General features: G+C 43.3%; 1 protein-coding gene across 5 annotated transcripts in view; it reads right to left on the reverse strand.

The window, feature by feature from the left end:
- Window positions 1-2,924: 2,924 nt before the first annotated feature.
- The window catches only part of LPIN1 (lipin 1), a 45,548-nt gene continuing 34,973 nt past the window's right edge, over window positions 2,925-13,499 (reverse strand). For 4 of the 5 annotated variants that reach the window (XM_064146448.1, XM_064146447.1, XM_064146446.1 and 1 more), the window contains 4 exons: window positions 9,874-10,026; window positions 5,554-5,668; window positions 4,269-4,372; window positions 2,925-3,381 (listed from right to left, as the gene is read on the reverse strand). In XM_064146448.1, coding sequence (XP_064002518.1) covers window positions 3,222-3,381; window positions 4,269-4,372; window positions 5,554-5,668; window positions 9,874-10,026 — 532 coding nt within the window. In that variant the 3' untranslated portion in view covers window positions 2,925-3,221. Of the gene's footprint in view, window positions 3,382-4,264; window positions 4,373-5,553; window positions 5,669-9,873; window positions 10,027-13,499 lie in introns of those variants that run through there. The other variant, XM_064146449.1, reaches the window with a different exon arrangement.

Raw genomic sequence — 13,499 nt, forward strand, 5'->3', positions numbered from 1 at the left:
GATACAAAGGGTATACAGCATGTCAGAAGTAAGGCAGTTAACGTCACGGAAACACAGAAATGTTGGTCAGAAGGGACCCCTGGAGGTCATCCAGCTCAACTTCATGTGCGAAGCAGACCATTGCCAACACTTGATCAAGTCAGCCCTAACTCTTTAACCAAGACTGGAAAAACTCCAGGATGGAGATTCCACAGCGGATTCCTCAGGGTCGCCTGTACCAGCACTGCACTATGCCTACAAATCTGACAGGACTTCATTCACACTACCATCTGGTTTGAAATACTAATGGCAACAAAACTCTCTGGATTAAATTGCAGTGAGGTTACAGATAAACTCATAAACAAACGCATCACAGTCTTTAATTGTGGTGAGGTTCCAGGGAGCATCCTTTCTAGAGGCAGTTACTGTGTGTCACGCCTCGGGAAAACAGACCTTAACTACTGTTAAAGATAAGAACAATAAAACCGACAGCTGATAGGCCTTGACCAAAAGTGAATTAAAACAGGATGCTTTTAGTATACTCCTGATAGGCTGACACCAGGAATATAGCTGATAGGCCTTCTTACTGATAGGCCTTGACCAAAACTGAACTAAAATAGGATGAATAGAATAGAATAGAATAGAATAGAATAGAATAGAATAGAATAGAATAGAATAGAATAGAATAGAATAGAATAGAATAGAATAGAATAGACCAGGTTGGAAGAGACCTCCAAGATCATCCAGTACAACCTAGCACCCAGACCTAGCCAATCAACTAGACCACGGCACTAAGTGCCTCATCCAGTCTTCTCTTGAACACCTCCAGGGACAGCAACTCCACCACCTCCCTGGGCAGCCCATTCCAATGCCAATCACTCTCTCTGGGAAGAACTTTCCTCCTGACATCCAGCCTATACTTCCCCCGGCACAACTTCAGACTGTGTCCCCTCATTCTGTTGCTGGTTGTCTGGGAGAAGAGACCAACCCCCATCTGCCTACAACCTCCCTTCAGGTAGTTGTAGATGCATTTAGTATATTCCTGATAGGCTGATACCAGGAATATAGCTGATAGGCCTTCTTACTGATAGGCCTTGACCAAAACTGAACTAAAATAGGATGCATTTAGTATATTCCTCTGTTCATTCAATCGTCAGGAACAAGTAGAGATATTTACAGGAAAGCATGGCTATATTTAGAGATGCAACCGTTTCAGTTGGGCAATTTCAAGCCCCCACTGATTGTCTTTCAGAATATCCATGCCACATTTTTTCCATGTTTAAATAAAAAGATATTTGCATTTTGTTCAACCTCTCAAGGAAGCATGGTCGGTCTAGGTCATTAAACATGAATTTCTTCCTCTCTCTCTAAGGGGAATCTCCAAAATTTCTGGTATCTCCAAAGCAGGCATGCACCTTGCCCAAATCAGCAATGTCCATGTGAAAGGAAGACTTAAGGGAGGGTTCACCACTGCACACTGCAGCTGTATAAAGGATTGCACTTAGATTCTTTACTATTGAAGGCACAGAGAAATCATAAATTGGCCCCCTGACATTCTAGACAAAGTCTGCAGCAGTAGGAGTTAAAAAACTCCTACTATAGAAATACCATCTCACCCATGTTGCCATCACTCTTGACATGCAAAACCAGAATTTACTGAAACAGAACAAATGTGGTACAGAGCAACTGTTCCCAAACGTTTGGGTGCTAACTGACCACACTTATATCTTAAAATTTCTCCTAGACAACTCTGCCTTCCTATTACTAAACTCTTAACTGAGAATACTACAAAGCAGCTGCAAAATATGCACTACGGTCTCACGGTTCACAAAGTGGCAGAGACCACAGCCTGTGAACCACTGCCTCAGTCGTACTGGACTACAATATACATGGGATCCCACGATACCATTTTCAGTGTTTCAGAGAATAATTAGACTTATAAATACATTTTTAAAGGGGAAAAAAACAAGTTTCTTTCCTAGCTACAAACACATAAGAGAATCATTTGGCATATAGTCATTTGATGTCTATATTCAATCAAAGTACTGCGTTGTGTAAAGGCAGACCATTTGTAAAACTGATCTGCAGTATTGCTTTTATCACATACAGTTAGGTCTTAAGGCTGTCAAAAGCAGATAGCAAAACCACTATTTACAGCTTGTGTCTGCACAAATAAGGGGGAAAAAAGATGAAGAAAAGATTTCAGCATCTTGGAGGAGAGTAAATTGCACTAAAAGTATCCATTCTTTATAATACACAACCAAAAAATAAAAAGAAACCTAAATTCATAGGGTAAAAACCTGAGATGCATCATTCACCACATCAAAGTTCACATTTTAGTCAAAATAATGTGTCAAATAAAAATACTCCATTTTGACAGAATCCTCAGTGCTCTTGGCTCAGTACAATCTTGAAACTAGGCACATTCTGTGGATGTCTTTACTGAAAGACTTCAGGAAAATGGGCACTACCCACAGCAGCCATGCATCTTCCACTTGCACACTTATCCAAACTGCTAATCTCAAAGCATGGTACTTTTAAATTAAGAAAAGACAACCAGATCCTGGCCAGATCCTGGCCATCTTATTTCATTTGCTTTCTCTTTAGGTTGCACACCATTTTTCAGCTCAGAAAAGTGTTACCATGTCAAAACAACTGACTGGAATAAATAAATACAGCTCACTTTGCTTTGATAGCTAAACTAATTAATAATAGCTGAGGATCTAGACCAGTAGTTAACTCTTAAACAGTTGTTGGTCAAGCAAGGGGAAAATGGAAGAACCATTTGCTCCTTCAGAGAAAGGAATTTTGACATATGGATGCAATCACCAGATGATGTCAGGAACGGTGAGCACCTTCAGTTCCTTTGCTTGCAGATGGCTCTGATGAGACAAAGGATGCCTTAAGTGAGGCAGAAGATACAAAAACACGTTATGACCTCATGGCATTTTTAACTGCAACTCCAACATTACTTTTATTTGACCTTTAAAAAGGAAGCTGTATGGCACAATTTGAGGAGCTGGATGAAGAGCTAGAAATGCAACTCGTATTCGTAGTAAGACTTCTCTTTTATCATCTGGAAATGTATGAAAAAGCATTTCTAAATTTGCTCACAGCGAAAGAATATAACTTTCACAACATCACAGATTCCAGCTGAACTGTCAATGGCAAAAACCAAGTGGTGACCTTTCAGTACAAGCTAATTTATGCTTTGAGCTGAGGCAAGCAATCTGGAGATGCAGTTAAGATGAGGTGGGATGCACATCCTGAGTTTCAAAAGGCGGCAGAGGTTCTCTCCAGAAGGTGAATTGGCTGTAGGTGTCAGAACAAGGGAAGTCTGAAGAATTGCTTCTTTTCAGCAAAGGGAAAATGTGATCTACCACTTCACAGAGTCTGACATACCTGCAAAATATACAAATAACAAGAATGCTGAACCATTTCAGGTATTCTTACTTAGAACTGTTAAAATAATAGAATCACAGAATGGTAGGGGTAGGAAGAGACTTCTGGAGATCATCTAGTCCAATCCCACTGCTAACACAGGTATACCTAGATCAGGTTGCACTGAGTAATTCCTTTACATAATTAAAGTAGATGGAATATATTAAACTAAATACTAAACCATTTTTATTGTGGTTTTTGTCCAGTTTAACTGAAGGAAAGTGGAAAGTCTGTGTTTTATTCTGAATTTTTTACGTTTTGTTTGAAGTACTCTAAGGGATATTTCATTAGTAAAAACAAATGCATATTTGGGCAACCTCAGACATAGATTAGAACAGCAAATCAATTTACAGAATTACAGAATGGTCTGGATTGGAAGGGACCCTCAAAGAATCACAGGATCACAAGATATTAGGGGTTGGAAGGGACCCAAGGAGATCGAGTCCAACCTCCCTGCCAGAGCAGGCTAGATCTAACACAGATCACAGAGGAACATAACCAGACAGGCCTTGAATGTCTCCAGAGAAGGAGTCTACACAACCTCTCTGGGAAGCCTATTCCAGTTCTCTGTGACCCTTACAGTAAAGAAGTTCCCCTTTGTGTTGAGGTGGAACCTCTTTTGCTGCAATTTACACCCATTGCTCCTTGTCCTATCACAGGGAGCAAGTGAGCAGAGCCTGTTCCCCCCTCCTGGCCAGCTTTCAGATACTTACAAACATTTATCAAATCCCCTCTAGAACATCTAGTCCAGCCCCTTCTGCAGTAAGCAGAGGCATCCTCAACTAGACGAGGTTGCCCAGAGCTGAGCCATTTAGTCTGTAAGGAGTTAGGAATAAGAGAATACTTACGAAGAGATGTTTGTCTTTGCATGCTCTTGTATAAGTTCTCCTTTAGGGTTAACTGTAAATATCCTGTTTAAAGAAACCCCCACCTGTTTGTATGAATAAACATCCTAAACAGAGGAGAGAAGAGGAAAAAAAATCATTATTCTGTCTTTGCACAGTAAGATTTTTGCTGTAATACAGAACTACCTAGGGACTCTGCACCTGAAATTCTCCACTGTGTTACAAACCAGGTCAGCCTAACAAAATGCTCATGAAATAGTCTGAAGCCACATAAAGAGTTTGGCACTTCAGCTTAAACTATTAATCAGAATCATGACTTTTTTTTTTTTCAGGAACTTCCTTTAACACAAAAATAACATTAAATAAAAATCTAATATTAGTGTAAAAGCAATTGCTATTTTTTTTTCTTTCAGAGAATATTTCATTTCCTGAACGTGTTGCATAAAGTATCTTGCAGCAATGTACAGAAAATAGCGTAACTGACACCTAAAATAGAATAGAATAGAACCAACCAGGTTGGAAGAGACCTCCAAGATCATCCACTCCAACCTAGCACCCAGACCTAGCCAATCAACTAGACCATGGCACTAAATGCCTCATCATTCAGGCTTTTCTTGAACACCTCCAGGGACAGCGACTCCACCACCTCCCTGGGCAGCCTATTCCAATGCGAATCACTCTCTCTGCCAACATCTTCCTCTTAACATCCAGCCTAGACCTCCTCCAACACAATTTGAGACTGTGTTCCCTTGTTCTCTTGCTGGCTGCCTGGGAGGAGAGACCAACCTCACCTGCCTACAACCTCCCTTCAGGTAGTTGTAGACAGCAATGAGGTCACCCCTGAGCCTCCTCTTCTCCAGGCTAAACACCCCCAGCTCCCTCAGCCTCTCCTCACAGGGCTGTGCTTCAGGCCTCTCATCAGCTTTGTCACCCTCCTCTGGACACATTCCAGCACCTCAACATCTCTCTTGAATTGAGGAGCCCAGAACTGGACACAGCACTCAAGGTGTGGCCTGACCAGTGCTGAGTACAGGGGAAGAATAACCTCCCTTGTCCTGCTGGCCACACTGTTCCTGATATAATGTAGTTACTTTGCTGCTCTTCCATCAACACTTGCATCTACATTGTGAAATCTCTGAGGATGAACTTCTATACTTCCTAAAGTATAGGGACTAAAACAATATTCTTTACTCCCATTTAAAGCTTCTAGGTTCTAATGCAACTGAACTAAGAAATAATAACAACCTTTCACTTCCCTGCAAGAGAATTTAATTCAGCTATTACTTACAGCAGGTCTGTTTCCAAAAGCAGCATAAAAGGGTTCTGTGTTAGGATAAAATAAATTTTTAATGTCTGTCAAACACTGAACTTTAAATTTTTCTGGCTTCTTTTCTATCACCTCCCTGAAACGATATAAAAGGCAGGCTGAGTAAGTACACATGAAATACAGAAGGAAAAAACATTTAGTTTTCTTTATCAAACATCTTTCACCTAGCCCCCAACCCCACTGCATTAAATCTTAATCATGGAATCATAGAATCATAGAACCAACCAGGTTGGAAGAGACCTCCAAGACCATGCATCCCAACCTAGCACCCAGCCCTGTCCAATCAACTAGATCAGGGGTCCTCAAACTTTTTAAATAGGGGCCCAGTTCACTGTCCCTCAGACAGTGTCAGGGGCCAGACAATAGTTTGGTTCCAGCCCAGTCCTGGCGGGTGCTTGGGGTCTGCTGAGGCCAGTGAGCGGATTAAGCGGCAGGAAGTGGCTGCTTGCTTTCCCCCCAGCCCCCATTGTGGGGGCAGGCAGGGGGGGCTCTGTAAATACTGGCAAGTCAGATTGAGGACCCTGGTGGTCCATATCCATCCTGCAAGCCATAGTCTGAGGACCCCTGAACTAGACCATGGCACTAAGTGCCTCAGCCAGGCTTTGCTTGAACACTTCCAGGGACGGTGACTCATCACCTCCCTGGGCAGCCCATTCCAATGCCAATCACTCTCTCTGACAACAACTTCCTCCTAACATCCAGCCTAGACCTCCCACAACACAACTTGAGACTGTGTCCCCTTCTTCTGTTGCTGGTTGCCTGGCAGAAGAGACCAATCCCACCTGGCTGCAGTCTCCTCCCTCCAGGTAGTTGTAGACAGCAATGAGGTCAGCCCTGAGCCTCCACTTCTCCAGGATGCACACCTCCAGCTCCCTCAGCCTCTCCTCATAGGGTTTGTGTTCCAGGCCCCCCACCAGCTTTGTCGCCCTCCTCTGGACACATGTTCCAGTATCTCAACATCTCACTTGAATTGAGGGGCCCAGAACTGGACACAGGACTCAAGGTGTGGCCTGGCCAGTGTGTTGAGTACAAGTGAAGAATAACCTCCCTTGTCCTGCTGGCCACACTGTTCCTGAGCCAGACCACAATGCCATGGGCTCTCTTGGCCACCTGAGCACACTGCTGGCTCACCTTCAGCTACTATCTACCAGTCCCCCCCAGGTCCATTTCTTCCTGGCTGCTCTCCAGCCTGTAGCGCTGCTTGGGGTTGTTGTGGCCAAAGTGCAGAACCCTGCACTTGGTCTTGTTAAATCTTATCCCAATGTGGAAATCCCAGTACTCTTAAAGGCAAAATAGCATTTGCAAGCTTACATCATGGGCACAATGCATAAATCCTCTGAAAGAAGGGAGATTCTATAGAAACCCATGCTGTAAAGATGGCTAGTGAGCAAGGATGGTTGGCTACATGGAGTAGATGCTAAGTTAAGAGTTAGGAAATATACATTGTCATCAAGTAAACTGCTTCCTAAGAGCTGCAGAATGAGTCACAGATTATACTAGCCTTCACTATGTATGGCTTCTTTTTTGTTGTTTTATTAAAAAAACCCAAATCTGCAATTACCATATGTGCTAGAAGCACCTCAGACAGTTAAAATACTTCTACAGTCAGAGTCCTCCATCACTGCTAATTAGCAGAAGTTAAGGAATAAAGAAATCTTCTATTTTTTCTTCAGTTGCTCCTTACAGAATATAGAATTCATTAATGAACAGAGGACTTCTCATCTCTAGTAAAAAAGTCCTTTCATGACAGCTTCTCTTGGCAAGGAAAGTGAACAGGTGGCAGAGTCTGGAGTTCCCACAACGTAGGAAGATGCCAGCATGACACAAAAGCCCTTAAGAAGCTCAGAATCCCACATCCTAGCACCAACACATATGTCAAGAAAGATGTGAATAGTACAGAAGCTTTATAGGAGTAATACAGCCCTTTGGAAGGGCAGCCTCATGTGAAAAACAAATTTTGAGACTGTGTAAGAGGGGAATAAAATCATCTTTCCTTAGTCTCACATACACCCAATCACAGAGCACTCAGAACCCACAACAGTTACAACTAAGGATAACAATGAAGTCATTTATTGCCCACACATCACAGTTACAATAGCACACACTATAAGATTGGCATTCTTTAGTCTAAACAAGATACCAAAAAGGGTATCACTTTAAATAAACAGAAATCTATGAAGAGCATAGGATAGCAATAACTACCCTTTCAATGCATTATTATTTAATTGGTATAAAAAGTGCACTGTAATACCTCCATGGTCTCTTGTATTTAGAACATGACTGCTAAGCCAGGCTGTAGCATGTCACTCAATCAGGAGAACATCTGAACAACCTCCCATTAAAAATTCTAATTAATATATCCTGTCATGGCAGCTTTTAACAGCTTAAAATATTTTCAGTAATCACTTCACATGCTTCACTGAATTAGGAAGAAGATGTGATCTTCACAATTTGTGCTAGTCCTACTTGCTTCTTACAGTTCAACACTGCCCATAGAACACCACATACAGTCACAGGCTCACAGGATGTTAGGACTTGGAAGGGACCCAAGGAGATCATCAAGTCCAACCCCCTGCCAGAGCAGGACAACACTCTCTAACACAGATCACAGAGCAACACATCCAGACTGGCCTTCGAAGTCTCCAGAAAAGGAGACCCCAGCTCTGTGACCCTTACAGTAAAGAAGTTCCCCTTTGTGTTGAGGTGGAACCTCTTTTGCTGCAATTTACACCCATTGCTCCTTGTCCTGTTACAGGGAGCAAGCGAGAAGAGCCTGTCCTCCTCTCCTGGCCAGCCTTCATGTACTTATAAACATCTATCAAATCCTCTCTCAGTCTTCTCCAGACTAAGCAGCCCCAGGTCCCTCAGCTTCTCCTCACAAGCCATGCCCTACAGTCCCCTAATCATCCTTGTAGCCCTCCACTGGACCCTCTCCAGCAGATCCCTGTCCCTCTTAAACTGGGGAGCCCAAAACTGAACACGTTATTCAATATGAGGTCTCACCAGGGCAGAGTAGGGGGGGAGGAGAACCTCCCTTGATCTACAGGACACACTCCTCCTAATATACCCCAGGATCCCATTGGCCTTCTTGGCCACAAGGGCGCATTGCTGTGCCATGATTAACTTGTTATCCACCAGGACCCCTAGGTCCCTCTACACAGAACTGCTTTCCAGCAGATCACCTCCCAGCCTGTACTGATGGAGTTTATTACTTCTCCCCAGATGCAGGACTCTGCAGGACTCTGCACTGGTCCTCATTGTGCAGGACTCTGCACCTGTCCTTGTTAAGTCAGGAGTATAAAAAGTTTATTTCACATTCTTTAAAACCCACCAAAAAATATTCATGCCAATTAGAATGTCATGCAAGCCAAGACAAGAATGATTGTTATTAATATGTGAATGTTTGTCCCACAGCTAAATATTAACACATCATGTTAAACACATGAAGTCAACAGGCAGTGCCTACTGGTTAGCAGTGAATGCAGATGTATATTGACAGATGTCTAAGAGCAATCTGAGCAACTAAGCAACCTGAGTATCTATTGAATTTTGGTCTTCCTTTAATAAAATTTATTCTTTATTAAATTTTGCACCCATATGTAAGGAAAAAATGTGCTAGTTTGAAGCTAGCCAGAATGTTTTGGTGAGAAGGATTAGATCACAGGTTGTGAAACAATGGTGATGCCTACTTCACTCATAGGCTTGCTGAGATGTATAAGACAAGAGTATAAACACAGATAAGGTACTCAGGCGTTCAAGCACTGCCTGGGCTTTGAGCAGCATTATTCTCTCTTACCTCACCCTCTGTCTCTCTGATTAATCCACTCGATTCCTAATCTCCCTTGGCCAACCTTCCATTCTCCCTTGGGGCACAAGGCAATGTTTGGGGTAAAGTAGAAGGGTGGGAGAAGGTGGAAGGGCGGTTGGGAGCCCCTCCTGGGGACTCAGATTTCTGGGAGAGATATTGTGTTTCTGTATTACCTTTTGCCTTATATATTTCTGTATACAACTGTATATATACTGTAAATACCTGCTTGTATATTGTGCTAGCTGTAAATATAAAAGCTCCATTCACATTTCCAGAGCCAGCTGAGTCTAGTCTGGGTGATTTCCAAAGTTGGGGGCGGGGGGGGAGGGTAACACTCAAACCACCACAAAAACCCACAACATGAATTCTTTTAATCACTCCCAACTTTAAAAAACAACAAAAAAGCAAAGAGATGAGAATTCAGCCCCAACAACTTCTCAACTTCTTCCTACATAAAGGTGAAATTGCATTACCTGTGAAAAGCTGAGAATAAGCTGCTTGGACTCAGGAGTACTGGCCCTTGAGGCAGCACAGTTCCTCGTTCATTGACCCAGTGCAAGTAGCCTCTGGTCATGTCTGCCATTCCAATAGCACGTGCTGAGCAATACAAAAATTTATATCCATTTCTGTGAACAGAAGCAAAGAAATTACTGTAAAAATAAAGCAGGGATTTTGACATCAATAATTTTGTGGGCTTATTTTTATACTAATCAAACCACAACTGTCAGACTCATGTTCAGCCTAGACTTATTTGAATGTAATAAAGACACTTCTGCCATAAACTTGGAGAAGTAAATTCCATTTAGTTCCACTGCAGTTACTCATTTACACTTAAAGTGGACTCGTATATCTCTGGTCTTCCTACAATTTATGACCCCTTATGTTTTTTTATCTGCCCCTGCATAGTGGAATTCTACTCTTTAGAACTAACTGCAATGACATCTTCTGAGAGGAAAACACTCAGCATAAAGGAGACAATGGTGTATTCACAGCCTTTGCTGTATTAGCAGTGTTATACTCCTACTTCCTCTATCTCTGCAATAAAAGACTAGCCTGTGTGCAGCAGTTAATCTGCCTACAAGTCAGAGCAAAGTAATATTTGACTTGACACTGAAATAGAAGTTTCAGGAGAATCACAGAATCAAGAATCAACCAGGTTGGAAGAGACCTTCAAGATCATCCACTCCAACCTAGCACCCAGACCTAGTCAATCAACTAGACCATGGCACCAAGTGCCTCATCCACTCTTTTCTGGAACACTTCCAGGGACAGCAACTCCACCACCTCCCTGGGCAGCCCACTCCAACACCAGTCACCCTCTCTGCCAACAACTTCCTCCTAACATCCAGCCTAGACCTCCACCAACACAACTTGTGACTGTGTCCCCTTGTTCTGTTATTGGTTACCCAGCAGAAGAGACAAAGTGCCACCTGGCTACGTCCTCCCTTCAGCTAGCTGTAGACAGCAATGAAGTCACCCCTGAGCTTACTCTTCTGCAGGCTAAACACCTCCAGCTCCCTCAGCCTCTCCTCACAGGGCTGTGCTTCAGGCCCCTCACCAGCTTCATTGCCCTTCTCTGGACACGTTCCAATATCTCAACATCTCTCTTAAATTGAGAAGCCCAGGACTCAAGGTGTGGCCTGACCAGTGTTGAGTACAAGGGAAGAATGATGTCCCTGGTCCTACTGGCCACGCTGTTCATTGATTTGACTTGATACTGAAATAGATGTTTCAGCAGAAGTCACTTTTGGTTCTGCTCATGACAGAACAGAGTCCAGTGATGTTAGCTCAATGTAATAGCAATTTACTCTGCAAGTCCTGCAAATAAATTATTGTTCATAAAATAAATCATAGAATCATAGAATCAACCAGGTTGGAAGAGACCTCCAAGATCATCCAGTCCAACCTAGCACCCTGCCCTATCCAATCAACTAGACCATGGCACTAAGTGCCTCATCCAGTCTTTTCTTGAACACCTCCAGTGACAGTGCCTCCACCACCTCCCTGGGCAGCCCATTCCAATGCCAATCACTCACTCTGTGAAGAACTTCTTCCTAATATCCAGCCTATACCTACCCTGGCACAACTTGAGACTGTGTCCCCTTGTTCTATTGCTGGTTACCTGGGAGAAGAGTATTCAGTGCACTCATGGTCACTAAATCCAGCTACTGAACATTTATGTAGTGTTTAGCTGTAAGATCTAGCTACTCCATAATTAACTCTGTAATTTGAAAAACAACATGGCTCAAATCTACTTCCCTTATTTTTATCATCACCAAAGCCCTAACAACTGACAATGCTGGCAGGCATAAAAAGAACAACTGCAATTTCAAAAATTAATTAACATTTTCTCCAAATGTAATGCAGAGGTTATACAGAGAACTAAATACTGCTCAGCATAAGAATTTCCAGGCTGTCTTGTCCTTTTCGTGCCCACATATGTCTATACTTAATAAAAGCACAGAGAAGTGTCTCCGGCATAATTCAGATTCTATCACCCATAATTTACATTTCCTCATTCATGTAAAACAAAAAAGCAATAAATGAGCCTCAGCATAACTCCAGTAAACAGAACAAAAAAGATTAAGATGAATTGGACAGATTCACACTGTGCTGGATCAAGAACTGGCTGGATGGCAGAACCCAGAGAGTGGTGGTGAATGCTGCCACATCCAGTTGGCAGCCGTCACTAGTGGTGTTCCCCAAGGATCAGTGCTGGGCCCAGTCCTGTTCCATATCTTTATTGATGACCTGGACGAGGGGATTGAGTCCAGCATCAGTAAGTTTGCAGATGACACCAAGCTAGGAGCAGGTGTGGATCTGTTGGAAGGTAGGAGAGCCCTGCAGAGGGACCTGGACAGGCTGGATGGGTGGGCAGAGGCCAATGGGATGAGATTTAACAAGGCCAAGTGCAGGGTTCTGCACTTTGGCCACAGCAACCCCAAGCAGCGCTATAGGCTGGGGACTGAGTGGCTGGAGAGCAGCCAGGAGGAAAGGGACCTGGGGGTACTGATAGACAGTAAGCTGAAGATGAGCCAGCAGTGTGCCCAGGTGGCCAAGAGAGCCAATGGCATCCTGGCCTGCATCAGGAACAGTGTGGCCAGTAGGACAAGAGAGGTTATTCTTCCCCTGTACTCAGCACTGGTCAGACCACACCTTGAGTACTGTGTCCATTTCTGGGCCCCTCAATTCAAGAAAGATGTTGAGGTGCTGGAACATGTCCAGAGAAAGGCAACAAAGCTGGTGAGGGGCCTGGAGCACAAATCCTATGAGGAGAGGCTGAGGGAGCTGGGCCTGTTTAGCCTGGAGAAGAGGAGGCTCAGGGGTGATCTTATTACTGTCTACAACTACCTGAAAGGGCATTGTAGCCAGGTGGGGGGTGGCCTTTTCTCCCAGGTAACCAGCAACAGAACAAGGGGACACAGTCTCAAGTTGTGGCGGGGTAGGTCTAGGCTGGATGTTAGGAGGAAGTTCTTCACAGAGAGAGTGATTGGCATTGGAATGGGCTGCCCGGGGAGGTGGTGGAGGCACCGTCCTTGGGGGTCTTCAAGAAAAGACTGGATGAGGCACTCAGTGCCATGGTCTAGTTGATTGGATAGGGCTGGGTGATAGGTTGGACTGGATGATCTTGGAGGTCTCTTCCAACCTGGTTGATTCTATGATTCTATGAATGTTGTGATCTGTACCAGAGGCTCTTCAAACATTTATAGCAATGTGAATACATAAGAACAGTTAATGTAATTAAAAAAACCTCTTATTTTCTGTGTAAAGCAGGAATATCAACCTAAGCAGACAGCAATCAGTGATTCTCCTTCTAAAAGTTAATATCAGATACTTTATCTGATCTCATTCAGACATCAAAGATTTTTGCTCCTTTCCTTTTTCTCCACTCAATTGCTAACCACAAAACTCATCATACTGTGTCTTTGATCCTCAGGTGTGCACAAGGGCTTGACAACATTGAAAAATGTACTCAGGAAACCAACAGCACACCTGTATTTGTGGGTGTTCCCACACATCTCTTCCATTTGATTTGGCAGTCTGATTATTTTTCTCCTTTCTCTATTTATCAGAGAAAATATGGACAGTTTTTTGGCAG

Source organism: Pogoniulus pusillus, chromosome 7, assembly GCF_015220805.1.
Source record: "Pogoniulus pusillus isolate bPogPus1 chromosome 7, bPogPus1.pri, whole genome shotgun sequence".
NCBI lineage: Eukaryota > Metazoa > Chordata > Aves > Piciformes > Lybiidae > Pogoniulus > Pogoniulus pusillus.